Raw genomic sequence first — 27,546 nt, forward strand, 5'->3', positions numbered from 1 at the left:
ATGTTCCAACAGACTCTCATTCACAAAGGTCATCCCTTTCTGGTCATTAGAAGTCAAGTTCAAGGCAGTGCCTCACTGGCAGCAGGTATTCATCTTTTTAACAGATCAGATGTGACTGATGAAATTTGGGGGACAGATTTACGAACACATTACGCCAGCACACACTGGGTTTTGGTGTAAAAAAAAAAAAAAAGAAAAGAAAAAACCCCCCCAGAATATTTAAAGTGCATAAACTGATTTTCTAATGTTTTCTAATGTTTGCAAGATGCAATTTACAGCCAGCTGGACTTTTTCTTTGTATGAAATAGAAATGAAATGACTGTGCTTCAGAAAATAGCACAACTTAAGTGAATCACCTCTAAAACTAACCACACCTATCAGCACGCAGACACTATGTTGCCACGTTTGTTCAATCTGGAGTTCTGAATTTCTGAAGCTGCATTTATGTGCTTTAGGTCAGCAGTCCCCAACCTTATGCCACGGACCGGTTTATGACTGACAATATTTTCACAACCTTTAAGGTGTCGTGGATTATATATTATAAAAATAATAACGTTAAAAACCGATAAAAACCCTGAGAACCATCAATTTCACACCTGAGCCTCAACTCTCGCAGCCCGGTACCAAACAACTCACGGACCGGTAATGGTCCGGGGCCCAGGGGTTGGATACCGCTGCTTTAGATGGAAAGAAAATGGGGTCATCATAAAGAGTGTGATTAATTGTATTGTTCAGAACTGTTGTATGATTGTCTGCATTATGAACTGCCTTCATTCTGGATGTCATAGATTCAACAAGATGCAGGAAGCATCACTTACAGATATTGGTCCTTTTAACATGCTAGTATCAACGCAGCTCAAGAAACCAGTTTGTGATTATTTAAATTTTGTAACCTGCTCGAAGCATGGTCAGCAACAACACTCAGGTACGTCGTGGTCAATAAATGATGCTGATAATTTCATGTTTCTATGATTTCTATGGTGAACAAACTTGTTTTTTTGAGATGACGTGATGCAATCTAGCAACAGTGGTTAGTTGCCTGGACTCACAATATCATAAGATCACACAAAATTTATTCACTGAGGTTATAAGAGGCAGAAACGCATACACACACCATGTGTATGCTATTGCTATTTATTGTAGTTTAACCTGTCAAGGACAAAAACGTGAAGAAAATTCTGTATCAAGCCTTGTAATCATAGCTTCCCTACTTTTTTTTTCAAGCTTTGAGTGACAGCTCTGTGGCGCAGTGGTTAGAAATGTTGCCTCACAGGAAGAAGATCCTGAGTTTGAATCCACCATCTGGCCGAGGCCTTTCTGTGTGGAGTGTGCATGGGTTCTCTGGCTTCCTGCGACAGTCGAAAGACATGCAGTTAGTGGGATTAGGTTAACTGGTGATTCTAAATTACCCGTGAGTGTGAATCAAAACGGTTGTCTGTGTTTGTCTTCATTAGACTGGCGACCTGTCCAGGATGTACGCCGCCTCTCGCCCTGTGAGAGCTGGGATAGGCTCCAGTGCCCCCCGGCAACCCTGATAAGGACAACTATGTGAATTTGTTATAAATTGGAGGGAAAAAAAGGTGTGCATGATAAATTTTATGTTAACACACCACAAAATACCTCCTTAAATGAACTTAAAATAATCACAGAAAAGATTTCTACATTAATAAATGACTTTCTATTAGCATTAAGTATTTTTGTTGGGCTAATGTAATGTAATGGGTTGGATCAGCTCAACGAAGTTGGACTCAACTACAGTAAATAAGTCAATTCATCATTAATTCATTAAGTTGGCTTAACTCAAGTAAATTAAGTTGAAACAACAGAATCAGTCCCGTGGAAATGCTTTCCATTTTTTACGTGAATCCAAATAATTTTTTCGTGCAGGGAGTGACAGTTAATCGTGTACACAAAGAAGATGATACTAAACAATCCTCATGTAATTTCTGTCAACAAGGTCGAGATGAGCAGTAAAACACAGACTAATGCTGCTTTTGTTAAGCTTTATAAAAAAATGTACTGAATTTGAAACATAGTTTATTTGGGAAGTGGTGAAAGTCCTGCCCATTATCTGGGAAAGACACCTTGAAAATGGCTGAAATCCTCAAAAATAATGATCTTGTCAGGATACCCGACATCGAGCCACGACAGAGTTTAACTACTTCATTCTTTACGCTGTCATAAAATCAATGCTCCTGCTGCACTCTAAGCTTCAAAAAAGCAAAGGGGAAAAACACAATCAGTGTTATTTTAAAATGAAACAAGCTTTGTATTATTGTTGGCACGACAGCTCCCGAAAAAATGCAGTGATATGTCTTCACTGCCTGTAGACACTGCTGTGCTGCGACGGTTTAAGGCACCTGATCATTTCCATATCACATAGGAACATCTATGGTAGTCCCATTGAGTCTGTATTCTAATTTACTTAATAAGAAAATCAAATCCTGAGATGTCCACGGATCTTGCTTGTTTCCAGGAAAAAAAAATAAAAATAATAATAATATATATATATATATATATATATACATATATTCCACACTAAAGCAGAACCTTGGTCCTGCTTTAGTGTGAAGAAAAATGCTTTCAGATGACCCATCAGTTTTTACAGCTTCATGTTTTATGACATATAAATTTGCTGTTGGGGAACAATAAGTGAGTAGTGTTGAAAACAACCACTGAGGTTTGCTGCATGAAAAAACAAAGACTGGATTTGATTGATTTACTGATTGGCCGTCTGCTTTCCTTTGCAGCTTCCGTAGATGCATTGTATTTTCTTTTCCTGTTTATAAGTTACCCTCACATTAGTGAATTTAAGATTGAAATGAGGTTTAACTGAATGGCTTGTATTAACAAATAAGCCTTTAAAACAAATGATGTGTTTCAGTGCGATCGGAAAACCTGCACTCCTCGCAGTTATATGTAATTTTATGCTGACTCTTTTTCTTAAAGACGTCATGGACTCATAAAAAAAATTCAGATAGATAGATAGACTTTAAACCAAATCATTCTTGGACACTGGCTCGTGTCTAAAACCCCTGAGGAAAAAAAACTGAAGAAAACCTGGCAGGTACAAAAGCAGACTCAAGAGCAGCACATGGCCCATAACCATACAGGTATTTCAACATTTTGTTTCCAAAACATTGTTGCAATATAATGTGTATACAGAAAGTCTGCTTGAAGCCAACCCAACCTGGTCTGTTTGCAAAGGGTCTTATTTTAGCCACACATGAAGCACCATAGTTGGTTCGTTTGCTTAAAGAGGGAGATCCTGGGGGGAAATGGGCACATCTCAAAACATTTTTAAGCATTAATTTTCTAGTTCTGCTTATTTTTTATTATCTTTCAGGTTCCACGGAGCTGGTATAGCCAGAAAATTTGCTAAAATAAAGAAGCAAAACTGACTGTGAAATCTCATCGGTGCGTTCGTGGATTAACTGAATTCTACAATACAATAACGTGTAACTGTTTTATTCAGTATGCGGGGTAAACCTTTATCCCACATATTGGTGTGGCAGGTCTAAAAGGCAGGTCTATGTCCTGGAGCACGGGCTCATCATGTTGTTGCATTTTCACATATATTAGAAATTTAAATATATTTAAATGGCTTCAATAAGTAAATCCAGTTGTATCTCTGTGACAAGATGCAAGAAAGTATCAACATTTTACTCCTTTATGAAGTCATTAATGCGATGGACGTGTCTGCAAAGTGTGGCAGTTACAGTGGAGTCATTTATAGAGCCAAATTGTCAATTAAATGCTCGGCTGTTCTTAGGCTGGTAGCACTGGCATCACTACACAGGAGTGAAAATATTGCATGTAGTTTGGATCAAACTTTAAATACGTTATTATAAAATGTTTGTTGAAGTTCAGATTAGACCATATGGGCCCCATGAACTAACATGAATGCTACATCCTTGTGTTAAAGGACAGTTGTAATGTACATGCGTTGTTGTTGGATTACTGTATCGGGCAGAGCGTGAAGGAGGATTTTCAATGTCCTGGTGCGAGTGGAGCTATTATCATACAGCCCTCGGGCTCACTTTCGGGATCTGTTTTGATCTTCAACAAACAAGCAGACATCAGCTTGTCAGCCAAGGATCTATTCAGACTGCAGCGGCTTCTGTTTGACTTTGCCAATTGATTCATCAACTTATTTTCTGATTGGTTTCCTGACAGCTTCCCCGATTCTCTGACTGATAGCTCTACTTTTTGCCTTGAGGTCAAACTGTGTGATGTGTCTGCTCAGACAAGAAGGCTGTTTTAAGAGGCTGCCCTGGGTGTTTAAGGTAACCTTCACACACTCTGTGGTGGTCAGTGAATAGTTCAGCACACTGCACATAGAAGTATAAAATATTGATTAAGGCACCGTGCTGAAAAATGAAAACAGACTCTGTGATTTATAATGCTACTTGATTTGGCAAGTGGAATCATTTTCATGTTTCATTCCTTTTTCCACATTTCTGCTGCTGCTGTGTGGGGCTGTGATTATGCAAGCTGGTGCTCCAAAGGAGGATGTTGCCATCTGCTGGGAGAAAAGCTGAATAGCATGGGGTAACAGCACAACCTTGATTTGTTGCTATGACAAAATAATGTATTAATACTGTTATATATTTATATTACTATATGTTTATGGATATGAATTAAATTCAAACTCAGTTTGAGCTAAATCGCAGTTATTGTTATAATGAAACTACAAAATGTACACTGATCAAATCCTGTTTACATCCTCAGTTCTGTTGCCAGATCCTTCTTCCAGTGCCATCATAAAGTTCTGATGTTTCCCATTAATATTTATATGTACTAGTTAGATGACACAGTTCATGTTAACAAAGCATGCTGACAGCTACAGTTATAACTATTACAACAATGCTATTCCTGAACATCTAAAGGATGACCCAGTTCTGTGTGAGAGGACTGTTCTCTTCCATCTTGCACTGAATTAATAACAGCTGACAGACCTGAAAGCCCAGTGTTTGGATGTTGGTGTTATTATCTCGGTCTGAATAATTAGGACAGAATGTGGACAGCTGAATTCAGTGCCTTACACTTGCAAGACCCCCACGCTGGCGTTCACAAACTATGAAATACCATAAAGGTAACAGATGTCATGAGCTTTGAAATGTTGCTGTGATAGGAGAAAATGATCATAACTGCCCCTAATAAATGAACAAACCAGGAATGTTGTCAGTCATCTTTAGCCTGACAAGCAGCCTTTTCTATCCTTATCATCCTTTCATGGAAGGGGATGGCATTTTTTGCTCCAGAACCCCGAGTGAAAACCCCGGGTGTGGAAATTTGACTGTTATATAATTGTAAAGTAGCACCTCCTTGAGGCCAAATGATTCCTCTCATCTTACAGGAGGTAAGGATCAGGAGTAGAAGGTGAACACTGGGCACCGAGCATGGAGGCATACTAAAGGGAAAGGCAGTTCTCAATATATGAGAATTAAAGTGAATCTGATACTAATACATCACAAAAAACAACAAAAACACGACTCAGATAGAGCAAACCACTGCTGAGGTAGCTCAGTCTAGGCAATATTTACTTTTAATGAAATAATATTATAAATTTTCTATATATTGAGTTTATTTTCTATGTTTTTAAAATGCAGTTTAAGAAGTTTTTAGTGCAGTAAAAACAAATTGCATGCCTTTGTCATTTGTCACCTACTAAAGATCCATTTTAATATATTTTAACACAACCGGCAGATGTGAAACATAAAAGTGTGATCAGAGGTCAAATGTTCAGATTCAAACTATAATGTGATATTTAAACTCACCGTATACCAGTATCATTTCCTAAATGTTGCCAATAGGCAGCAGAATTTTAAGCAAAGTTTGAGAGATAACAGACATTTTATCCAAATTTGACCCTATTTAACCACAAAGAAGAGGCCAGAGGTTCAAAGTAACGTGATATTTAGAATTTTCATATATAGTTCCCTATATGCCTATATGTTTTCAATGCAAACAATGACAGGAAGAAACATAGTTTTTAAATAGCTGTGTATAGGATTATTAGCACTCTGAGCTTCGGGTCAATCTATTGACCTTGAAGAAAATGTCAGAGGTCAGATTTTAAGTCTTTGTACTTATAGGTTGACAATACACCAAGCTTATAAGAAAAAAGGTTCCAAATTATAAGGCTTTTTGTCTGTTTGTGACTGATAAATCATTAAGTTGACCTTGAAGACCTCAGTGGATGTCAGCCAAATTTTAATAGATTGTTAACACGACCCCACTCTACACCCCTCCAAAGAGTTATCAGAATTCATTCAAAACTTTTCGAGTTTACAGACAGAATGACACGCATGCAAACAGTACCAAAAACATAAACTCCTTGGAGGAAAAAGAAAAAGGCAGCTGCCCAGAATGTGGCACACACAATGGTTAAGAGAAAAAGTCTTGTGGATCACATGAAAACTATGAAGTCAGAGCATGTCCAACACAAACACTTTAACAGTCTGGTGTGTGTATTTCACACCCAAGGATTATAACAGTGACTGTATGTTTTTCTGCTACCTGACTTTATAATGGGAAATTGGATGGGTCACTGTACAAACTGTGAATGTAAGTTGAAGGAGGTATGCCTTACTTAAAGGCATAGTTTTGGAACTTGTCTATCATTATAATGTCACATTTTCGTGTAAGGACTGATGCTTATCTAGCACTTTTCTACTCTACCTGGGCACTTTGTCTAAGATTCGTAGACATAATGATGCATCGGGGCAACTTGGGGTTCAGTATCTTGGCCAAAGAAGCAGGGATCGAACACCCGACCCTCCGATTAGAAGACCAGTTGTAACCTTATCTTACAAAGCGACAAAAGCGATTGTTTTAAAATCATTTTAATTTCAATATATATATATATATATATATATATAAATAATAATATTCCTTGAAAAATTCTGTTTTCAAGTACACTAAAACACAAACAAAATATCAAGAATTCCTTGGCGATTTGGTGCATTAAGGAATGTGCTGAAGCTAAGCAATAACAATGTGGTTCAAATGAATCGCAAAATTTCTGGCTATAATTGTAGTTTGCATTAATTTCCCCCAAAAGTCCCGTTCATGATGGTAACGCAGTTCAACAGACCTGAGTAATCGATCCCAGCTCACAGGCAGCGAAGAGCAATGTTTTCATGCCTACTGACGACTTGCGCTAGTCACTCTGCCATGGCGTCCGTAATGTCGCTGATTAAGGAGGGGACATCGTAGCATCTCCTTTTTATATCGCTTTGGTGAACGGTATATCGTGCATTTTGCTACTCCTGGTTTGAATTTAACAAAATTTCCCACTGAACCGGCCATGACCGTGGAGCAGAATGTCCTCCAGCAGCATTCTCAGAAGGTAAGCTGCCATATGATAACTTGGTGGCTAGCTAACTTTAGCTTAACTGTATTCCTACATAGTTTAGGAGCTCAAAGAACGGAGAGGGTGGGTGAATTAGTTCCTTGGTTGGTAGGGTGTACCTTGAATTGTTGTTTAAAGACGTCGTGCGTCACCCTTTTGTGAAGAACCGTTTGTAAATCCCACATAACTGCATGTAAGCTGGGCCTTACGTTACCCTGGGTCAGTGCTTTATTCAATATTTTGCTAGCCAGTGTACGTGCTAATGTAGCCGTTAGCGATAGCTAACGGTACCACGTAAAGTTACCTGAAACCCCAACATCGTCCTTTACGCTGGGTTACGTTTAACAGAAGCTAGCTATTCCTATATTATAACATGATGCTCTGCATGGTAACGTCAGCAATATGGGCTATTCGTCACTTAAAATAAACAAGGCTAAGTGACAGTGACAGATTTAACGTTAGCTTGTCGACGTCTTCATAGTAAGTAAATCTTTGATTTCTCTGACGGTTTTAGCTGAAGTCTTCTGATAAACTACCCCCCATCACCACCAAATAAATTAATGTTTAGTTTGATCAAGTGCTTACTCTTTGTTTGTGTGAGCAAATGTTTCCTATGTTACTCATCACATATCTGATACCTTTGTTTACAAAGCATGTCCAACGGCGAAGGTGGAAACCCACCCGAGCAACGATGCTTGGCAGGGATTGAGTGTTCGGATTGCAAGCCAGGCGTGTGACAGTTCATAACCGGGAAGGCAGATTATTATGTTACATTTGATCACATCGCTCTCATTTTACCAAAGTGCATTAAGATCCGCTGCTTAGACGCCTAGTTATGCGATTTAGTCCGTGGCCACCATGCCCAGTACCGCATAGCTCTGGTTACTTATGTAACCACTTGAGTGATGTTGCTTAATCATAGGTTAGATGTTTGCTCCGCGGGTCCAGAGTAAAAGAAATCATATTTTTGCAAAAGTCTTATGTAATTGCAGCGATGCTTTACTACACTTCATACAGTCCAGGAGCTCTGCAGCGCAGGCCTGCTGTGTTCAAATAAATCAGCTCCCCAGCCTTTAAAACATGAGTAAGCACCATCAGGCATATGGTGGGCTCATTACACAAGTTACGGTCTTAGGCAAACTAAATACTTGAGCCTCTGTAATGGCTCACACTTGAATGTTTTTCTGTTATTGAGCAGCCTGACCTTATTAGTGGCTGACATCATACTACAACAACAGCTGTTGAATGTGTACTGTAATTAGGGCTGCCACAAATGATTTTTGATAGTTGACTAGTCACCGATTATTTTTGCGATTGGTCGACTAATCAGATCATGCATCCATTGGACGTAAAACGTACAGCTTATTGCACCAGCATCCATCTGCTCTTATATAACTAGCATTAGCTTACAGCTTTAAGTGTTTAAGGTATGTGCTAACTAAAAATAAAGACAAGATGATACTTTATTAAATTTTAATGAAATTTGCAGATTGTTTCGATGAAGTTTAATAAACTCATTGCTATCTAAAATATAACAGGACACCAGAGTATATTCTCGAGCATCTCACACTTCTGATAATCAGCTGTCTGCTTGACGTTTATTCAGCTGTGTAAAAACTATAACTTTAATCTCAGCCAAACCGATTTACTCAGGAACAAATAAAATACTAAAAAAAAGCCAAACAATAACATTTTTAAGTTATCTAAGTGACTTATTTATGTTTAACCTGAGTAGAGTATCTTACTAAAAAAAAAAGAAAAAAAGAAGAAGACGATTTGCCGTTCTCACGGGCTCTAGTGAGCCTTGCCCCCGGCTAGCTATCGAGCTGGTGGGTAACAGACGTCTCCGAAAACGTCGGAGCGCTTTTGAAAATATGTGGTGTCTTGATAAACTGAGCAGATATTTGAGGTTTACACAGTTATATTCTCGCCTAAAAATATGTTAAACGTTTATTTTGTGACCCAGAAAGAATAATAAGAGTAATATTAAAACTAACTAGCTGCTGCCATTGTTGGTGTCACTACCCGATCCGTACCGGAAACCCGATCGGTACCCCGCATGCGCGAAAGGTGTCTACTTCCGGTCGAAGCGTTTTACGATAGTTACGGGTCAGAGTATCTGTTAAGATGTTAAGGATAATAAGTATCTCTTAAAATGTTTCCAATAATGAAACATTTCAATATAATGTAGACAAAAACAAAAAACAAAAAGATAGTTACGGATCAGGACTCCCCGATCCTTACTGCGCATGTGCAAAGTCGGACCGTACAAATCGGGTCTACCTGATCCGTACCACGCATGTGCAGGGATTTTCTTCTTCTGTCCGTTTAATGGCAGTTTACTCCCCAGTGTAAGAGGATACCGCCACCTGCTGACTGAGTGAATGAACCCTATTGTAAACTGAATTAGCGTCATTACAAACGTGTGCTAAATTTGATTTAGTGATAGTCGAGTGTGTTTATGCTTGTCTGTGTGGAGAGGATTGATTGGAATAGTGATGATGATGTCCGCTATCACTGTCAATTGTCAGTAAACACTTCATCTGGCTGATGAATCTTCACGTGACATATTACAAAGTCTGTATTATTAACTCTGTAATTAGGTGCCATTCTTCTTATTTTACGGCGCTGTTGTTCAATCGGGGGACGCTCTCTGTTGAGGAGAAAAGTGTGAATTTGTTTGTATACGGAGGTATCCATTGTTTAAATGTCCCCGTAGTCGAAAAGGAGGCAGAGCTGTTGAGAAATGCTAGGAGCTAACTGGGCGCTAACCGTGTCATTCAAATATATTGAATGTCGCAATGTTGGCAAAGAGAGGAAGTGACGTAAGATTTGCGCATGCGGGGTACCGATCGGGTTTCCGCTACGGCTCGGGTAGCGACAGTGACAGTTGGAAACTGAGCTGGGCTGCGCTATGAATTCTGGGACAGAGCTACTTCTTCGGGGTTTAACGGCAGCTGGAATCCTTGTACGTGCAGTGCTACCATCTTCTGTTTCAGTCCGTTATTACACTCTTAAATCCTACTACTTATTCCTGCGTCTTTTGTGATCTTACAAAGCTTCAAACGAGGCGTCGACTATTAAATTAGTCGTCGACGATTTTGATAGTCGACGTAATCGTGACTAGTCGACTAATCGTGGCAGCCCTAACTGTAATAGATTGTTTGTCTTGTGTTAATAAATATGTAGGGTTTCTGCTGATTCTGATTGGAGTATATGTATAAAGTAGTTTGGGTCTGATTTGTTTTGAAAGCAGAGTAGTGTGTTTTGGGATATCGCTGTAGTCAGTTGTGCTCCATCAACACTCAGGGTGTGGTGCTGGTTTTCATGCAGAGACCTGTAGATAGCAAGATGAGAAAATTTGAAAAGACTTCTGATCCTGTCTGTACAATTTCTTTTCTTCATTTTTGGTTGTGTCCCCCCCCCCTAAAAAAAACAAAAAAAAATCTGCTTTAAAACGTGTGTGCGTGTCTGAGCAACTGTTCTTGTGGTAGTCTTGGCCCATATCTGTCACAGGTGCAACTTCCTTCACATTTCTTGTCCTGGGCTGCTTCCACATGTACATAGGTATCTTTTTGTTTTTAAACAAGGATTTTCTGCTTTCATTTTCAAAAGAATCTACATCCATGTGAAAATGCAAAGGAACAATCCGGTTGTTCAGTGATGACGCGACGAATCCTACTTCCGGGCCTAAAGTAGTCTGTGTTTAATATGGCTTTTGTGTTGTTAACATGTTTAATGTTATGTATTTTCTTCTATTTGATCTCAAAAAGCTCCTAAAACAGTCAGTGATCCCTGTTGACCTCCCTCGGCTTTTATTACCGCTAATCATTTATTTAAGCTCAGTTTTTAAAACCTTAGGATGTAGCTACAGCCCAGCCCATGCAGCAGTATATGAATGACTAACCTCGTATTGTGGATGGATTATCTCACTTGTTCTCCTGGCTGAAGTTTGGTCCTTTTACAGCATCCTGCCATGCGATTACATTTGTTTCTGACCACCGAGAACACTCACGTTAACTTTTATCGAGTGGAAAAAAAGTTAGCTTGTTTATATTATGCTAACATAGCTGTGTCGCTAGCGGTCACGTAGCACATCATTATATACCAGCTAGCCAAACTTCAGTAACCCTACAAACGTCACTGCTGTTTAGTTTTCTGTCTTCATTTATGCTGGAAGTGATAACAGAGCTGTACGTTTGAATTTGTTTCCAAAACCCCGCAGTCAGGACATGCTATATTATATTTAGATAGAAGCTAGCGAGCTAACTCCCTGCTAACTTCTAACTCCGTTAAATGTCATAAATTCTGTTTTCATGGATGCCTGGATGTTAAACTCAATTGTTACACCTGGTAGAGCAGAACGCTGATCATTTTATTAAAGATGAAAGACTTTAGACAGTTTTTCCACTCTCAGTAATGCCATAGTGATCGTTTGATATATAGACCTGCAGCGGAGTTTAGACCCAGACACGGCTAGTGACGTCAGACTGAACAACCGGATGTCATGGTTATGCCATAGCAACAGGTGGTGAAATGTCAGCCAGTCAAAAGCCTAACGGGAACAACAAAAACAAGGTACAGAGTTCTTACGTCAAAAAAAGACAGGTGCATAGGTTTTTAAGGAATGCAAGACAAGAGCTTCATTTTCCTTATCCATATGTAAACACAGAAATGAGAGCTTCCTAAGGTTTTCACTCTGGGACAACCTTTTCAGAAGCTCTGTTTTCATTAGATTAGGATAGGTGCATGAGCCACCGCACTACGACTACCTTTGTATCAGTGCTTTCTTTACCACTCACCATGCCTTACCATTCACAACAGGCCTGCTGTAACAGAAGCCTTAGAGAAAAGCTGTCTTCACTGTGGACTTACAAATATTGTTTAAATGTTATGACAACTGAAGCGGGTGTGAGGAAGCATATGAGCAGTTTCTGACTCATGTTTTATTTTAGACATTGGTCCTCGCATGTTAGTACTTGTTAAGCTTAAGTAAGATTAGTTGTTCTCTGTAGTGACAGGCCAAAAGTCAGAGTATCACTTCCTCTAGAAGGTTGATAGGAAGCGTGTATTCCTGTCAGCTGCGTATTCTCGTTTTATAAACTTGAAAGGTTATTGCAGGCAAATTGGACTTGTTGTATATTCTGTTGCTGCAAGGTGTTAACTTTCCTTCATTCTCTACATTGACTGACTCTGCAAAAACATTTACTCTTGAGGGTTGACAGAAGCACAGGGAAAATCACATAACATCCATCAGAAACAGAAGTTAAGCCTCCAGCCTTGTAGAGAAAAACCTCCTTAGAGCTGGAGGAAGTGAGTATCTTACTTGAGGATAATAAGATATGGCTGGTGCAAATCTGAGGTTTTTTACTGAACAGCCTTAGTCTTAGAGCTGTCTTGGTCTCAAAATTCTATCATGACATTTCAGTGAAATTTGTGGTAATTATATGACGACACAGGAAAAAACAAACCTAAGTTTATTGGTGTTTGCAGCCTTCAGGCAGTAGCATTTATTACTAGAAACCAAGTGAGGGGAGTTTTCCATCCTCCTTTTCTAAGGAGCTGCAGTCATTGATGACACACTACCTAATCTGAAGTGTGAATCTGTTGCTACAAGTTACCAGCAGCATTATAGACAATAGTAGTGACAGAGCAAATGTAGGCACACAAGTAGACTTTGTAGTGTTTGGAAATGTTTACGTAGAAGTATATAATACCTGATTAACACTTTGAAACTTTTGGGTTATTTTGGATGTCATGATATGGCACAGCCCTACTTTTGATCATCATGCATTCTGATGATGATTCAATTTGTTAATTAGTCAGCAATTATTTCAAGAACTCTTATCTCTGCTTCCTGTGGGCAAAAAACCTCCTGTTCTAGACTCCAGTACCTCACCTGCTCAGGTCTGCCCACCTGTCAGTATCACCCTGTTGTCTCGTCCCACAGCAAATGAAAATAATCATTCAGGAAACATATGAATTTGAATGTATCTTTAACATTACTCAATAGAAGTGTCAGAATACAAATGAAATTAGTAAGGATAATGCAAATTAAAGTGTTAGTGGTATTTAAACAAAAAGTATTTAAAGTGCAAATAGGAAAATAAGGTCAAATAAAGCTTCAAATTAAATCAAAAAGATTTTTTCTCAGTCTAAAATAACACGTTTCCATAACTTACAGATGAGTCAGTGCATGAATTCACGATTGCAGTGGACATGCTCTGGAGTGAGGCTTGCTCTTATCTTTGAGATGATGTTCCCAGCTGCTGAAAACCTGCTAAAGATGCTTTCTGTCATGACTTCCATTTGAGAGGTGCATGAGCCTCTTTACAGGGCAAATTCATCTATACGCTTTTGCTTAATACTAGTAAAACAACCAAACAGAATCAGAAAAGACCATGACCAGTGTGTTTTTCAGATGGTGTAGTGTTTAATGCCAGTTAAACAGTGTATTTGATTATATGTATATAATTAGGTGGTGTTGTCCAACCCTCAGATTAACTACCTAACATTAGGTGGAAGAGGTTTATTATTCAGAATAAACGCTAACATTAATATGAGAAAAAACAAAAACAAAGAGACAGCGTAACTACTCCTGTTTAATGGTTTACTATCGCATTTCACTCATTAGCTAACTAAACTGAAATGGGGTTCGTTTAGCAACCATCATCCGGGGAAGTTTCCATCTGTACAATATTAACATAAACAAAGTATCAACGCGACACACTAAAATGGACCCATTCACATTCGAGGTCACAGCTCCATGGTGCTGGTGTTTGATACACTCGTGCACTGCAGTAGTGCTGTCATGTTAGGAAAGTTCCACTTTGCACAGTCTGCATTTAGCTCTTAGTTTTCTGTTAAATGCTTTCACATTTTTTAAATTCTCTCTCCTCCTGTCTTGCTGCTCAGGCTATGTCCTTCTTCGTTAGTACTGAGTGCAGTCTTGGCAGACGATAGAGGTGATACTGCCCCCATAGCTTCCTGTAGTGTATTGCAGTTACAAAAACACAACTACATGGTATTAGTATACGATGCATCAACAAGCTTTCCAGCTCTGATATCTAAGATTAAGAATTCAGTATTTTTGGTAATTGGAGTTGTTGTCCTGGTTTGTTTACTGTGCAACAGCATAGCTCAGAACACCTGCTGCTTTGTGATATGCCGTGCTCCCAGACATCACTATTTTTCACTGCTTTTTGTGTCGTAGCTGGAGCAACACCATTGAAAGTGTTTAGAAATGTTTTTCGCATAGGTGGTGCACAACGTTGCCATGGGTGTTTGTTGTGCAATTAGCTTATAGTGTGTAAATAACATACAATAATGAGTCCTAAATCATGAAAGAGCCCTTTAAACGAATATTCTTGTCAGTCGCCTGTTCCACCTGTGAAAGCTACAGTCTGTAGACCTCTCAGTCAAGACTTATGACGTCTGTATCGGATGTTCAAGTTGTTTATCGTTACAAAATTTACATGATATTAATAATTTCATTTACCACAGGTGCACTGCCTTTCACACTGTGTTGTTACTGCAACAAACACAATCCAGAAACCTTGCCTGATGTGGTCTTAGGCACACGCCAAAGCTCCAACCACCTGCTGTTGTTGTTTTCAAGAGGCAGCCAATCAAATGAAAGCAGACTTATAGTGGGAAGTTGTTGTTTTTTTTGTTTAGGGGGCTGCAGCAAGGTCCAGCAGAAAATAACTAAAAATCGTTTTTGAACTTTGAGTTTTAAAAAGTTACTATATTTGAGTTAAAGAATTGCATCTGTCTGTCTGTAATAGACTATCCATCTATAGATAGACAGACAGCGTATTATTAATTTTGTAATTATTATTACTACTATAATACAGTCTACATAAATAGTGTCCTGACTGCAGCTGTTAGCCTAATATCATGTAAGAGAACTGTTCAAGATCATTTAATGTGAGGCAAAAGTGACTTTGGTGTGGCTGTGGTTGTTATTGATTAATCAATGCTCAGTTAAACACTTTTTTCTTTAATTGGGCTGGCCTTTTTTTTTTTTTTTTTTACCTTTTATTGGACAGCGTAGTCGAGAGTACATGGGACTGTGAAACAGTGAATGGTAAGGGACAGAGTCAAAACCATGCTCCTGCAGGCTTCCTGCATATGTGTTACCTGCTCAACCAGGTGAGCGATAGGAGCGCTCAAGGTAGTTAAACACTCCTGATAATTTGAATCAGTCTCTGAGGAACGGTGTGGACAGCTAGTGCAATGTTTGTCTGTGCCCTCCCCCGAGGAATCCAGCTAATGAATAATTTTGTTATTGTTAATCTGCCTATTTTTTTTTCTTAATCATTTTATCCATGAAGTGGCAGGGACACTGAAAGATGCCAACTACAATTTCCCGGAGACCATTATGATAAAATCATTAAATGATTAAACAACTCCCACTAAATATCGAGCCTTCCCATATACCCTTAGATGGGATTGATTAACATGCTGTGCTTTTTGTAAATCATCTAGCTGCCAATACACTTCTGTACATTCTTATGAGTTAAGAGTAAGTTATTTATTGATTTAACTGAGTTGCTGGCTTTTCATCCCAGTTAAGGGGGGAAAGCCAGTGACGGGGTTTTTGTGTTTTGAAGAAGAAGAAGAAGTTGGACCTGTAAAATATAGTTTCCATCATTTTCAGGCTCTGTTATCAACACCCTCTTGATGATTTTTCTTCTTCAACAGCACCAGCAGACACTACTGAACCAGTTGAGGGAGGTCACAGGCACCACAGATGTACAGTTGCTTCAGCAGGCCCTGCAGGTACATTTTGAAACACAGGCTAAAAACTGGAAAAGTCAGGGATATTGTGTGTTTACAGTAGATATTTTTTCAGTGGGAAATGTGAGAGTTTTCTGTCTTAAACTCAGTCAGTTTATTCTAATGGGACTGTTGACACAAGTTACACTGTGCAGTCATTTCTCCCAGAGCAAAGTTTTACTTTGTATTAAATGCAGGCATTTTTGAGGTTCTCTAGTCTTTCCCTGCAGCTAATAATTTTCTTTAAATTACATGGAGACATTAACCTAAACATGCTGTTGCTGCAGGTGAGTAATGGAGACCTGGGTGAAGCCGTGGCCTTTCTGACAGAGAAGAATGCCAAGGTTCCTCAACAAGATGAGACCACTTACTACCAGACATCCCAGGTGGCCAGCGACAGATACATCAGCGTGGGCAGCCAGGCAGACACGAGTGAGTAGCTTGGTTCAAGTTTTGGTGCTGTTATAGTTTCAGAACAGCACGTCAACATCCAGTGGTCCCACAAGTAGACATGCTCACTTCAACACTCACATAAATTAAGAGCTGACTAAGCTAATCAAGTATATTTAACTTAAGGGGATTTTAGCATTTTGATGCACTTGTAAACAATCCTGTTCTTATTTTCAAATTTCAGTCACTGCTAACAAGCATCCCTTTCTCATCTTTGGTTGCTTCATCACATGATTTGCTGAACAAGTTACTGCTGTTGCAGTCCTTCATATCATTCAACTTGGATTTTTTCCAGTCTCTCATAGCATGGCTGGACTGTCTCCAAGTCCATATTCCACGACTATACTTGCTACAGTAGTCTTGAATAGCCCTGGAGATGCTCTATACCCAGACCCTGCACCAGCTACCAGTGTGGTTGGACTATGTCTGCGGGTCAAGGGTTGTCACTGGATGGGTAGCTGGCTGATTCAGTTGGCAAAATGAGCATTTCATGAATGTTGTTAACATATAACTAATATAATAGAGCATACATTTGCCTCCTGTTACACGTGCACATGTATCCGGACCCTGTCAAAATTAGAATTTAAATGTGTGAGAAACTTGGATATCTGTATTAAAATGGCATGTTTCACATCATTATTGTGTTATTCAACACACCACACTTGACCAACACAAAGTTTTAGTCCAGGACACTAAGTATCCAGAGTGTAAATGATGGTTGCATGTTAGTGTTGATCCAAACCAAATTGCTGTCGTGTGTGCTTTGTTGATGCAGACGTGATTGACCTGACTGGAGATGATAAAGATGACTTGCAGAGGGCCATTGCCCTCAGCTTGGAGGAATCCAACCGGGCATTCAGGGAGACGGGCATCACTGATGAAGAGCAGGCCATCAGCAGGTATCAGCGACTGACAACAACTTTGACAGGAAACGATATTTTAAAAAATCCACACTTTACTTCACCCACACGGTCTCTATCTTTTCCCTGAGTGTGATGAAGATAAGATAACCTTTATTAGTCCCACGCGTGGGAAACTCACTACATAGAAGACATAGGCTACGTTCACACTGCAGGCGAAAGCGCATCAAATCCGATTTTTTTGACCCTATGCGACCCATATCCGATCATGCTATGACAGTGTGAACGGCGCAAATCCGATATTTTCAAATCCGATCTGGGTCACTTTCGTATGTGGTACTGAATCCGATACATATCCGATGTTTTAGAAAGCGACTGCTGTTTGAACGGTCAAGTCGCATTAAATCCGCCTTTTACGTCACCGACACAAGACTGAAGCCAATTATCAGCGCCAGAGAAGCGCCCGAGAAGACATCGCGAACGCTTCCTGGCCATCCAGTGTAGATGTAAGTGAAACTGTTGGGAAGACAACGTAAACATTTTATTTGTACTGTATAATCTGCAGATTCTGACAGAAATCTGCAGCTATCCTTTGAAGCACCGCTCCTCTCTTAAACAGCAATAAGGATCATTATTAGGTTATTTACATTATTATGTAAATAACAAAATAACTTAAAGCAAAAATTGGGAAACATGAAGTCCGAAGTCTTTATATTAAGGCCATCAGTCAAACAATATAGTTTGTTCTGGGTCTAAACAGAGCGCGTTGTGTGTGACATCTTCTTTTGCACATGCGGGCCGCTTTGAGCGTTCACACTAGAGCGCGTTTGCTGTCGCATTTTATTTGTAGTGTGAACGAGCAGACAAAAAAATCGGATTTGATCAAAAAATCGGAATTGAGTATTAAGACCTGCAGTGTGAACGTAGCCATAAGCTTCGAAGGCATTTGAAGGGGGTGGGGGGTGAGTGTAGGTCTGTGTCAGTGTACATGCATATGTGTGCGTAGGAGTGTGTGTGTGTGTGTGTGTGTGTTCCGTGTTCAGCCAAGAGAAAGTGTCCCTTCGCCCGGTTAGGCAAAAGTCAACAATCTTCGGTCGACGCATGAGATGAAGATGGTAGTTGTTTTGGTTAGTGTGAACAAACTGCATCCAATTTTACAATTGGTCTAATGTCCGTCACTGGTCACAGGTCTCTCAATTCCTGTTGTTCTTCCTAAAGATGTTATCCATATAGCAGAGCCATGAGCTTCTCCAAGATCTTATCCATATTGCGTTCAAAAACACAGTCTGAGTACTCACAGCCCTGCCCATCGTCTATCATGTCGGCCAGCCTTGTGGAATTTTGAACAGCTGTAGCTGCTTCTTGTTCTTCGATAAGCCCGGTCCGAGCCAGCTCCAGTCAGCCAGAACTCTGTTATCATGGTTCCGAATTGGTAGATGTCGTTTAATGTCCTCCATCAAGAGTGTCTCCAGACACCTGACGCAACCGACCATCGAGTATCCGGCAGCAAATGTCTCCGCAGGACAATCGGGCTCTCCCAGGAGTTGTCAATTTCATTAAGGGACCAGTTGATCAAATCCATAATTCTTCTTTAGGTTTTTAGAGAACAAGTCTGGGAGACTCTCTTAGGGTTAGAGAATAAGCGAGACTATACAATAGACATGAGAAGCCAAGCAGGAAAGAAAGTGTGACCGCCTCCGTCAAGAGCCAAGAGAAGAAGTATGAAAGTACTATACTTACTCTTGTATTGTGAAACACATGATCCCTGTTGTAATAAATAGAACTAGGTCAGGTCAAATAGTTGCTGTGTCTTTGCAGCATATGTTATCTGTTTAATAGTAAATAATTTATATCAGAGAGAAAATTCATGCGTTACACAACCCGTCTATTTCTCAGGAGTAATACTGCAGGGACTATTTGACCAATAATTTTGTTTTATTATTTATATATTTTTGGCCACCATCCAGAATGGTACTTGATGGTCCGCTACTATGTAATAAGTATGTGGAGGTTATTTTGCATTTTAAACCCCAGTTCAACTGAAGCACAGTGGCCATCAGGATGAGCCTTTCTGTTGTCCGACAGTTTTTTAGCAGATGAGTAGAGCGAAAGAAATTTGACCTTTTGGAAGATGCAGAGTAAATAACCAGCAGCAGGTGATGTAGTGACCCACACACAAGTTCATTCCCTCTATCTTGTTTTTATTTCCTTCCTGCTTTTCCAGAGTTTTGGAGGCCAGTATAGCAGAAAACAAAGCGAGTCTGAAGCGCACTCACACAGAGGTATGGAGCGACTCACCCAACCCACACGACAGGAAGAGGATAGACAACTGCCCTGTGGGTCTGAAAAATGTCGGCAATACCTGCTGGTTCAGCGCGGTCATTCAGGTAGGCACACACAAGTGGACACATGTACTTCCTGAGGGCTCAAAAGCAAGTGAACAGGATTGTTTCAAATTGAAAGCCCTTTTTGTTTGTCAGCTGGACTCTTTGCTGTTTCTTTTACTGCTATTTATTAACTTTTTTTAAAATTGTTTTTGCTAAAGGAGATTTATGAAGGCTTTTGAGTTCTTGGCCTTGAGATTCCTTAATGCATCCCTGCTTATGAAGCAAATATCACTGCTGTAATCTGCAGCAGTCAGCTTAAGTAGGAGTGAATAGACTGTTAAAGAGTCTAAATCCTTAATGCTGGGTGCAAGAATATGTCAACAAGACCCAGCTTCTTGTATGCTGGGAACGGAGTGGTAAAATGTGACCTAAGGTGAAATATGGTAGATCAACATTGGATACACTATCACATGGTGCTTGGCACCAGTGTTTAATCTTACCCCTACTGTGGAGTAGAAGGTACTCCTTAAACCTGACACCACTGCAGTTAGAAGAACAGGAGTAAACAAGTTTCTCTTTTCTAAATTCAAATTATGATAATGTTTTATGTTCAAAGAGCTCCAGTGGACTTTAAAAAAAAAAGAAAAAAAAGAAACATTTATAATGGCTTTTAATGTAAAAAATGCATTTACAAAGCATCAATAAATTTGCTGCGTGCTCTGCAATATTTATAGTTTTCATATTTGTAACAAGTCGCACCAGAATCTGATGTAGTGACCGTTTCCTCTTTAGTGTCTTTTATCACAGTATTTAATGGGGTGGGCCATGATAGCTGGAAGGGAAGTCAGAATGTAACTGTAAACAACTTGAGCTTTCAATGAAAGCATTTGTTTATTTAGGAAGTTGTAGAAAATAAACCCAACGTGACCCAAGGAGTCGGCTCACTGCTAAAGCTTCTGTGTAATGACAAAGATTTGAAGCCACGTCAGGCAAATACAGATCAGTTGTCAGTTTATTTACAGGTTTTCTGAATTAATAAAACATTAAATTCTATTATGTGAACCAAATGTGGTTTCTTTTAGAGGGAATCGCCATTCTGGTGAAACGTTAAATCGTTTTCACCTAGTTAAGCACAATTTGCAGGTGAAATTTGTAAATCTCACTAGGCAAAGCAACATACTTGTGATCCATAATTTTAACCAAAGTCATTTTTTCTGTCTTGTTGCTAATATAATTCAGCTCACTAATATAATTTAATGGTGAGCTGAAAGTGATTCCAGCAGTGGAGGGAAACGGTCTCAGAGGTAGAAGAGGATGAGGATGAAAGGGGAAAATAATTATAGATGAAATATGATATCTCTGATAGACCATGTTCTTGTCTCTATAGTAATAACATATATGAAAAAAGGAATAAAGGGTATGAGTATATCCCATTCCCTTCCATGGTAAATGTTTGTTTTACATATTTAAGTACTTACAGGCTGTCTTATTAATATTAATCACATAATATTCTTAAATGTTTACTAGATTTAGTCAAATTCTTGTTGTAAAACTTTTTCTGTGTGACAAATGCAAAAGACATTCATGGATAAATCAGCTTATCATAGAAGTGTACACTGACTGGCCACTTTATTAGGTGTACCTTGTTAATATTGAGTTAGAAGCCCGTTTGGCTTCATAGCTTCTTTAATTCTTTGTGGTATAAATTCAACTATATGCTGGAAACAGTCCTCAGAGATTTTGGTGCATATTGATACGACAGCATCACACAGATATTGCAGATTTGTCATCAGTAATACATACCTTCCTGTATGCAAGATTTCACTCATTTTTCTTCATCCTTCTTCAACCTCAAGTCTCTGTTCAACTTGCTCGAGTTCCAGAGGCTGGTGCTCAATTACTCACCGCCAGCCAGAGTCCACGACCTGCCTCGTAATCAAAAGGTGAGAGCCCTACCTCTTCAGATCCGACAGGGTAAAGCGAAGCACCGATTATTAAGTCTGTGCATGATGTCGTCCAAGGCTTTCAAGTTCAGTTGACTGCCCTGCTTCATATCCCATTTATATAATAGCAGTGCCACTACAGCCTGTCACAGCTAGCAGTGCTTTAGCTCTGAGGGTTTGACCTTCTTAGAAACATTTGCCATCATTCAACAGCTGGCGATCGTGCCCTAAGGTCACTCCAGCTTATCATTTTGCCCCCTGACAGTTAACTTAACTGACTGCTAGCAAGCTGTAAGAAGTGCCGACTGGCGTGAAATGTTTGAAGTCTTGGTATTTATCTGCCAGGATAGAGATCAGCATGCAGAGCAGATGTGTTATGATTGATCCAGGAGCTTTTTTAAAAAAAATAATTAATTGTTTCAAATTCATCTTGTCACACACACACCGATGTACTAGCAGTGTAGTTCCCAGGATGTCTTCACACCTTTTTCTTACAGAGCCCTCACCGTAGGTTTAGTCGGCTGTTGCTAATCTGGTCTAAGCCTCTGCTCTAGAAGCATAGTTTGGGGTGGTCATCCCTTCATCTCACTTCCCTCTGTTTTAATCACTGACCTTTTGCTTTAGTGCTACATTGCTACAGGCTGGAATCTAATCTTTACATAAACATCCCTGAACAAAAAAACAAGTGAGCTTTTTGTAGTCTGCTTTCAAACCCTGCATCTTGTTGGCATTATGTCACTGCGCTGTCATTGCTGATGTTAAAGATAAGGAACTCAAAGTCTATGTATAATTTCTTTACTTAAAGATTGTATGTATTTTCTCTGTGTTTTGACATGTTATGAAAAACACAGTTGAAACTATTACAAAGTCAAAAAATATATATATTTAAAATAATATGCATGAACACAAACCTATGTTGAGTAATATTAAAATGTAAATTTTAAAAGAACGGTAGAAGATGGCTCCAATGAAGCCTTCTCAATATTTGAAACCTCAGAGTTTTGTTTTGGCCACTGCTGTGTTGTTTTGATGTTGACCACATGTCAGCAGCGTGTCAGAGGGTGGAACACTAACTAGCTTAGCATAGCTTGGCATAGCAGCCAATTAGAGGTAATTGACAGATTACTAAAATATTACAGTTTTATTCAAACTGCAGCTCAGTTATGCCGCATTATGTCAAGTGCCTGACAGAAATAAACAACGCTTGAAAAGGAACAAAAGGAACATAGGGCGAGAGGCAGGGTACACCCTGGACAGGTCGCCAGTCTGTCGCAGGGCCAACACACAGGGACAGACAATCATTCGCACTCACATTCATTCACACCTAGTGACAATTTGGATTATCCAATTAACCTATCCCCACAAGCTGCATGTCTTTGGACGGTGGGAGGAAGCCGGAGTACCCGGAGAGAACCCACGCAAACACGGGGAGAACATGCAAACTCCACACAGAAAGACCCCGGCCTGATGGTGGAATTGAACTCAGGACCTTCTTGCTGTGCGGCAACAGTGCTAACCACCGTGCCACCGTGCTGCCCCTTGTGCAATACTTTTTGTAAATAGTCAACAGTGCAATAGACTCAATACTTGAAATGTGCAATTCACTTGTATTTTTATTTTTTATTCCTATTTATTCTATTTATCCCCTTTGTATATTTTATTTATATTTGTCTCTGTATTTATATATGTGTGTGTGTGTGTGTGTGTGTGTGTGTGTGTGTGTGTGTGTGTGTGTATATATATATATATATATATATATATATATATATATAACAATTCTGTAACTGTAACTTCGGTCGTTGCTGTGCTTTTTTTGGAAGTCGAATTTCCCAGAGGAACCCACCCGAGGGATTAATAAAGTTCTATCTTATCTTATCTTATCTTATCTTATCTTATCTTATCTTATCTTATCTTATCTTATCTTATCTTATCTTATCTTATCTTATCTTATCTTATCTTATCTTATCTTATCTTATCTTATCTTATCTTATCTTAAAAACATGGATATCAAAGCCAGTTTAGTCTCTCCATTCATTTAAAATGACACCTAGCATTCGTTTTTGGATATTAATGGAAACATACTTTTGATACTTTAGCTTTGCCTTCATTTTTTAATAATAATTGAGAAGATGCCTTTTGTTTATGACCTAGATTGCTTGTCTTCAGTAAGTTTGATCCACTCAATTGTTGACACGGATTGTATTCTTTGTCCAGGAGCACAGGAACCTGCCCTTCATGCAGGAGCTGAGGAACCTTTTCTCTCTCATGGTGGGCTCTAAGAGGAAATATGTAGATCCATCACGAGCTGTGGAAATCCTCAAAGATGCCTTTAAGTCGAGTGAGTCACAGCAGGTAAGCCTCTTTCTGTTACAACCTGCTTTGCAGAATAGCACTCCAATGAAAAGACCTTTTTTGCAAGGAGGTCAGAGATTATGTTCTTAGTCCATCGAATCAAAGCGACTGAAAGCATTTTTCAAATTTTACGGTGCTGTGAAAAACTATTTGCATGTTTTCTTGCAAAATTGTCAAATTTACACGTTTCAGAGCATTAAAGATTAAGATAACCAGAGTAAATGCAAAAACCTTTAAATAATGATTTCATGTATTAAGGGAAAAGCTAGCTAAGTCTACCTGGCAAGTGAAAAGGTAATTGCCCCCTTTGTTAAATCATGAAAGAACTGTAATTAACCACATTTTTGGACAGCTGAGTTTAAGGCTTTGCCAGTGCCGTTATCCATAAATGGAGAAAATGTCGAACAGTGGTGAACCTTCTCAGGAATGACCCGCGTAACAAAATTAAATTCTGTCGACTGACGAGATGAATATTGCACTTTTTGGAAGGTCTGAGCTCTGTTACACCTGGCAGAAAATTGATATAGTATTTCATCTGGAAAAACCCCCAAAAACCTCTTACCAGCAGAAAACATGGTTGGAGTAGTGTGATGGTGTGGGGCTGCTTTACCTGGACCAGGATGTTCAGGACCTGGACGACTTGCTGTTATTGACGGAACCATGAATTCTGCTCTTTACCAGAAAAGTCTGAAAGGAAATGTCCAGTTATCAGTTTGTACCCTGAGTGTTCTTGGGTTGTACAGCAGGACAATGATCCATAACACACCTGCAAGTCCACCTTAAAAAAACACATGAAATTAAGTTTTTGGAGTGGCCTAGTCAAAGTCCAGACTTCAGTCTGAGATAGTGGACCAAAATTCCTCCACAGCGATGTGACCGATTCATTGTCAGTTATCACAAACATTTTCTTGCAGTTCTTGGGGTAAGGGTGGCACATTTAGGTTTATGGGCAACAACTTTGTCCATGCAGGATCAGGTAGGCTAACATAGCTTTCTTTCCCTTAATAAATGAAATCATCATTTAAAAACTACATTTTGTGCTTCATCAGGTTAACGTCTACTAATATTAAAATTAGTTTAAGCATCTCAAATGTGTAATTGTGATAAATATGCAAATACAAATTACTTAGAGTAATTCTCAGTTCCACTTTACGGAGGCAGGCTACTGTTGACTAACGTTTGGAGTCCCAAAAGTTTGGGCGGTGTTAGCAGTCACCCTAGATGTCAGGCATTAGAGTTGGGCGATTGCTTCCATAGTCCATTCATCTTATTATTGGCATCTGATCGATGCCAATACCACCAGGCAGCAGAGGATCCTGCCATTACATTAGCACTAATATCCTCCATACAGTAGTAGCAGAAATATCCCCCTCTTTTTGTCTCTTATTTGATGATGATTATGATGAATTAGTCTAGGAATGAACTGCTGAGCTTGCACAAATACATCTGAGCTCCAAGTGTCAGTTACATGTGAAGCTCTGACATAAAACTATGGCTTGGCAGATAATGTTTTTGTGAATAATGAAAGTATCCATCCATCCATCCATTTTCTTCCGCTTATCCGTGGCCGGGTCGCGGGGGCAGCAGCCCAAGCAGAGAAGCCCAGACCTCCCTCTCCAAAGCTTATCCGGGGGAACACCAAGGCGTTCCCAGGCCAGCCGAGAGATCTAATCTCTCCAGCATGTCCTGGGTCTGCCCCGGGGCCTCCTCCCGGTGGGACATGCCCGGAAAACCGCGCCCAGGAGGCGCCCAGGGGGCATCCTTGTCAGATGCCCGAACCACCTCAACTGGCTGTGGAGGAGCAGCGGCTCTACTCTGAGCCCCTCCCGAATGGCCGAACTTCTCAACCTATCTCTAAGGGAGAGGCCAGCCACCTTTCGGAGGAAGCTCATTTCCGCCGTTTGTATTCGCAATCTCGTTCTTTCGGTCACTACCCACAGCTCGTGACTATAGGTGAGGGTAGGTGCATAGATTGACCGGTAAATTGAGAGCTTCGCTTTTACACTCAGCTCCCTCTTCACCACAGCAGACTGGTACAGTGTCCACATCACTGCAGCCGCTGCACCAATCCATCTGCCGATCTCCCATCACTGAGATACTTAAACTCCTCCACTTGGGGCAGGGTCTTGTCCCTGACCCGGAGTGGGCACGCCACCCTTTTCCTGATGAATATTAATAAAAGTATTAATTTATTATATAGTGCTGTCAGCGATCCGCAATAACTCGCTAATGGAAATTTGCCGCGTTAATGCGGTTATGGCGTTAACGTCAGTTTAACGAGATTAACGCTGGTGGCAATAGTATTATAGTATTAACTGCATCAGTCGGGAATATTGGGAAAGAAAACCCCAAACACTTATCCGCCTTTATTTAGTGACTATTAACCTTCTTCGTCCCCTCTGAAGTCTGCCACAAAAGTTACGTTGGCCATTAATTATCTGATTTGTGTGTTCATCCACGAAATGTGATAGACATGCATAAAATGTACGAAACGGTGCATTTGTTCTTCTTACGCAGACATCCTTGCTAGGCCAGGGGTTAACTGAGGTCAGCCTCATGGCCCGTGTGCTCATCAGTCATGTCTCTCCTTCGTATTACTCAGGCTGGATAGACATTAACCTGAATTACTAGATGACATTGATATCTACCAGAGAGTGCCCTCGAGGCATACGGGTTACCTTTGAAGTTCACCAGGTTGCGAGATTCTCCAATAAGACTGCTGCTCTTACATCCAAAGTGCACGCAGATGATAGATGACATTGATTTGAATGACCTCCATATTATTGGTTTTCTGTACTTTTATTTGTTTACTCTTTATCTGTGCTTCGCTCAACAGCAGGATGTTAGTGAGTTCACCCACAAGCTGCTGGACTGGTTGGAGGATGCCTTCCAGATGAAGGCAGAAGAAGACAGGTAAGCTCAGCTGTACCTGGATCCAGAGGTTGCTGTGGAAACAGTGACCCCATAGTCAGGCAGGTTGTCTGACTTGCTGATGTTGTGCCGGTCTCAGACTACACAGTGTTTTCAAGTGATATGACAGATTAGACTATTAGAGTCAGGTTTAGAGAGCTGAACGGTAGGGAATGAGCAAAAACACTGTCACAAGGGTTCCCTTTTTTCCTCAAACAGCTGAGGTAAACAGTTGCACAAAGCAGCCATTTTTGTTCCCAAACCAAATCAGCGGCTTTCTTCATGTGGGTTGTGTCATAATCAGGCTGATTATTGTGTAATCTGATTCCGACATTAGAATGTGACATATTTTAAAGGGCACAATAAAAAAATTTCCTTGTTTACATGAAATGTGAAGAAGTGAGGCCTGTAACATTATCCTGATTTTTCTCCAGGGAGGGTGAGAAGCCAAAGAACCCAATGGTGGAACTTTTCTATGGTCGTTTCCTTGCTGTGGGGGTCCATGAAGGTGAGACGGGGTGTTTAATTGAAACCAATAAAGAGAAAAAAAGAGGCATACTTGGTCG

The 27,546-nt window shown here is 39.9% G+C and overlaps 1 protein-coding gene across 5 annotated transcripts in view; it reads left to right on the forward strand.

Annotated features, from left to right (window-relative positions):
- Window positions 1-7,097: 7,097 nt before the first annotated feature.
- The window catches only part of usp25 (ubiquitin specific peptidase 25), a 37,401-nt gene continuing 16,952 nt past the window's right edge, over window positions 7,098-27,546 (forward strand). For 2 of the 5 annotated variants that reach the window (XM_085469492.1, XM_085469494.1), the window contains exons 1-9: window positions 7,098-7,354; window positions 16,064-16,141; window positions 16,426-16,570; window positions 17,364-17,487; window positions 19,673-19,835; window positions 21,632-21,718; window positions 23,933-24,070; window positions 26,907-26,983; window positions 27,415-27,488. In XM_085469492.1, the coding sequence (XP_085325618.1) occupies window positions 7,313-7,354; window positions 16,064-16,141; window positions 16,426-16,570; window positions 17,364-17,487; window positions 19,673-19,835; window positions 21,632-21,718; window positions 23,933-24,070; window positions 26,907-26,983; window positions 27,415-27,488 (928 nt within the window). In that variant the 5' untranslated portion in view covers window positions 7,098-7,312. The remainder of the gene's footprint in view (window positions 7,355-16,063; window positions 16,142-16,425; window positions 16,571-17,363; window positions 17,488-19,672; window positions 19,836-21,631; window positions 21,719-23,932; window positions 24,071-26,906; window positions 26,984-27,414; window positions 27,489-27,546) is intronic. The other 3 variants (XM_085469495.1, XM_085469496.1, XM_085469493.1) reach the window with 2 other exon arrangements.

This window comes from Copadichromis virginalis, linkage group LG10, assembly GCF_057382275.1.
Source record: "Copadichromis virginalis isolate Kocher_CV1m ecotype Utaka linkage group LG10, C_Virginalis_male_GT1.1, whole genome shotgun sequence".
NCBI classification, from domain to species: domain Eukaryota; kingdom Metazoa; phylum Chordata; class Actinopteri; order Cichliformes; family Cichlidae; genus Copadichromis; species Copadichromis virginalis.